The sequence below is a fragment of the Penaeus vannamei genome, chromosome 29, assembly GCF_042767895.1.
Source record: "Penaeus vannamei isolate JL-2024 chromosome 29, ASM4276789v1, whole genome shotgun sequence".
In the NCBI taxonomy this organism is placed as follows: Eukaryota; Metazoa; Arthropoda; class Malacostraca; order Decapoda; family Penaeidae; genus Penaeus; species Penaeus vannamei.
Window position 1 is genome coordinate 2624961 of NC_091577.1, and position 2500 is coordinate 2627460.

General features: G+C 32.1%; 1 protein-coding gene across 1 annotated transcript in view; it reads left to right on the forward strand.

The window, feature by feature from the left end:
* The window catches only part of LOC138867214 (major facilitator superfamily domain-containing protein 4A-like), a 23300-nt gene that overhangs the window by 18634 nt on the left and 2166 nt on the right, over positions 1-2500 (forward strand). The window contains exon 6 of the mRNA XM_070142095.1: positions 1385-1532. Within this exon, the coding sequence (XP_069998196.1) occupies positions 1385-1532 (148 nt within the window). The remainder of the gene's footprint in view (positions 1-1384; positions 1533-2500) is intronic.

The window sequence follows — 2500 nt, forward strand, 5'->3', positions numbered from 1 at the left end:
GATAGACTGATAGATTTAGAGATGGATTTGTAAATAGATAGATATATAGAACATAGATAATAGATAGGTCATAGATCAATGGATAGATAGATCGATAGATATAAGATAGATTATAGACAATAGGTCACAGATGGATGGATAAGTAGATATACGATAGATTATAGATAAAAGGTCATAGAATGATAGATATATATGTACATAGATAAAAGGTGGATTATAGATAAAAGAACATAGATGAATGTATAGATACAGATTAAAGGTCATAGATGAGTAGATAGATATATAGATAGACATAAGACAGATCATAGGTAGAAGGGCATAGCTGGACAGATAGGTTAATAGATAGATTGATGAAAATAAGTTAGAATACGGATAGAAGATATAGATAAATAGATGAATGGACGTAAAGAAGACAGATTATAGATAGATAGATAAACAAGTAGATAGGCAGACTTATATATAGAGATAGAGATTGATTAATAACTAAATTCATATAAAGTGATTCAGTGACACAATACATGAATGAATAGATTAAATGCATGTTACTTAATAGATGTATTGCTGTGAAACAGATTTCCTGCAATGATGTTCATAGCAGTCGTATTTTGCGCATTTCATTACTCCAATACACAGGTGGATCAGTGTCATTGTCATTCTTGATAGATTATGAGATCAGATTCCTCGATAGATGACCAACTCATTCTGATAAAGATGAATTGCAATCTAGTGAAGACAATGAGGAGAGTAATGCACTCACCTCTTTCTTACCAAAAAGCTATACGAAAGATATACTTATGTATGTATTTCTCCTCCAACTCGTGTTTGTTTTTCTTCACAAAAATGATGCTGACAGTAAGAATAATCAAGCTTGGTAGATTATTACATCAAATCGTAGATCATACAGTACGCCGCCATCAAAATATATGAAACGCACTTTATATTATAGTGTACACTGCAGGGCGGTTATCTTGAAAAAGTGATGTTGATGATAATAAATACTGGTCTTTACAAATTATCACATCCTTATGAATTATCACATCAGATTGCAATCCAACAGAAATAAACTATCATCCAAATTTCCACAAAACATTTAAAAAAACAAAATATTTATCGAAGCCCTTACATTGCAAGGCGGTTGTCTTGTTGCAGTAATGTTTATAATAATAACTACCACTCATAACTCAGCCACATCTTTAACAACAAATTGCAATCCAGCACAAACACACCATCATCTAAATTACCCCCCCCCTTAAAAAAAAAAAAAAAAAAAAATAATAATAAATATATATATATATATATATATATATATATATATATATATATATATATATATATATATATATATATATATATATAAAAATTAACCACAACCTCAACATTGCAGAGCGGTTGCCTCATTGCCATGTTGCTGATGCTCTCCTTCCGCCACAACCACGGCGTGTTGTACGTCGGGACCTGCATCTTCGGCACCTTCCTCTCCTCCGTGTACCCGACGGCCGTGTCCCTCGCCGAAACCTACATCCACGTGACGTGTAAGCGAGCGAAAGAAAGTTCAAAGGAAAAGACCCGCTGTCGGGGAGGAAGGAGAAGGAGGGAGAGGAGAAGGAGAAGGAGGGGATAGAAAGGATGATTTAGTGAGAGAGAAAGTGACTGGGCTTTATAAGCGGGGGAGGGGCTTGATTAAAGGGAGGGGCAGGGGGGGGAGGGAGGGGGAGTGTCTTTGTTTGGGTTTCTTGGTTGTTGTTTTTAATTGTCTTTTGTTGCTTGGTTGTTGTTGTTGTTGTCATTTTGGTTGCTTGGCTGTTGTTTTTGTTTTTGTTTTATTGTTGTCATTTTGGTTGCTTGGCTGTTGTTTTTGTTTTTGTTTTATTGTTGTCATTTTGGTTGCTTGGCTGTTGTTTTTGTTTTTGTTTTATTGTTGTTATTTTGGTTGCTTGGTTGTTGTCATTTCTTTTGGTCTTTGTCTTTATTCTTAATTTTTTGTAGTGGGAGGGAGGAAGGGGAGGAATTTCTGTGGTTGTTTTTTTTCTGTGCTCCAGAGGGACAGAGATACTGACACGGGAATAACTATAATGATATTGATATAGTAATGATGATAATGATAATTTCCATGATAATGATGATAATATCATTATCAATAATGATAATGATAATGATGGTAACAGTGATAATGATAATAATGACAATGATATCTATAATGATTATAATGATAAAAATTATAATAATAACAACAACAACAATGATAATAATAATAGTAATAATGATAACAACAACAACAGCAATAATAATAATAATAATAATAATAATAATAATAATAATAATAATAATAATAATAATAATAATAATAATAATAATAATAGTTATACTGATAATAATAATAATGATAATACCAATACTCATACTAATACTCATACTACTAATAATAAAAATGATGATGATGATGCTGACAAAAACAACAACAATAACAATACGAAGGACGATGACAGCAACGTGTTCTTTC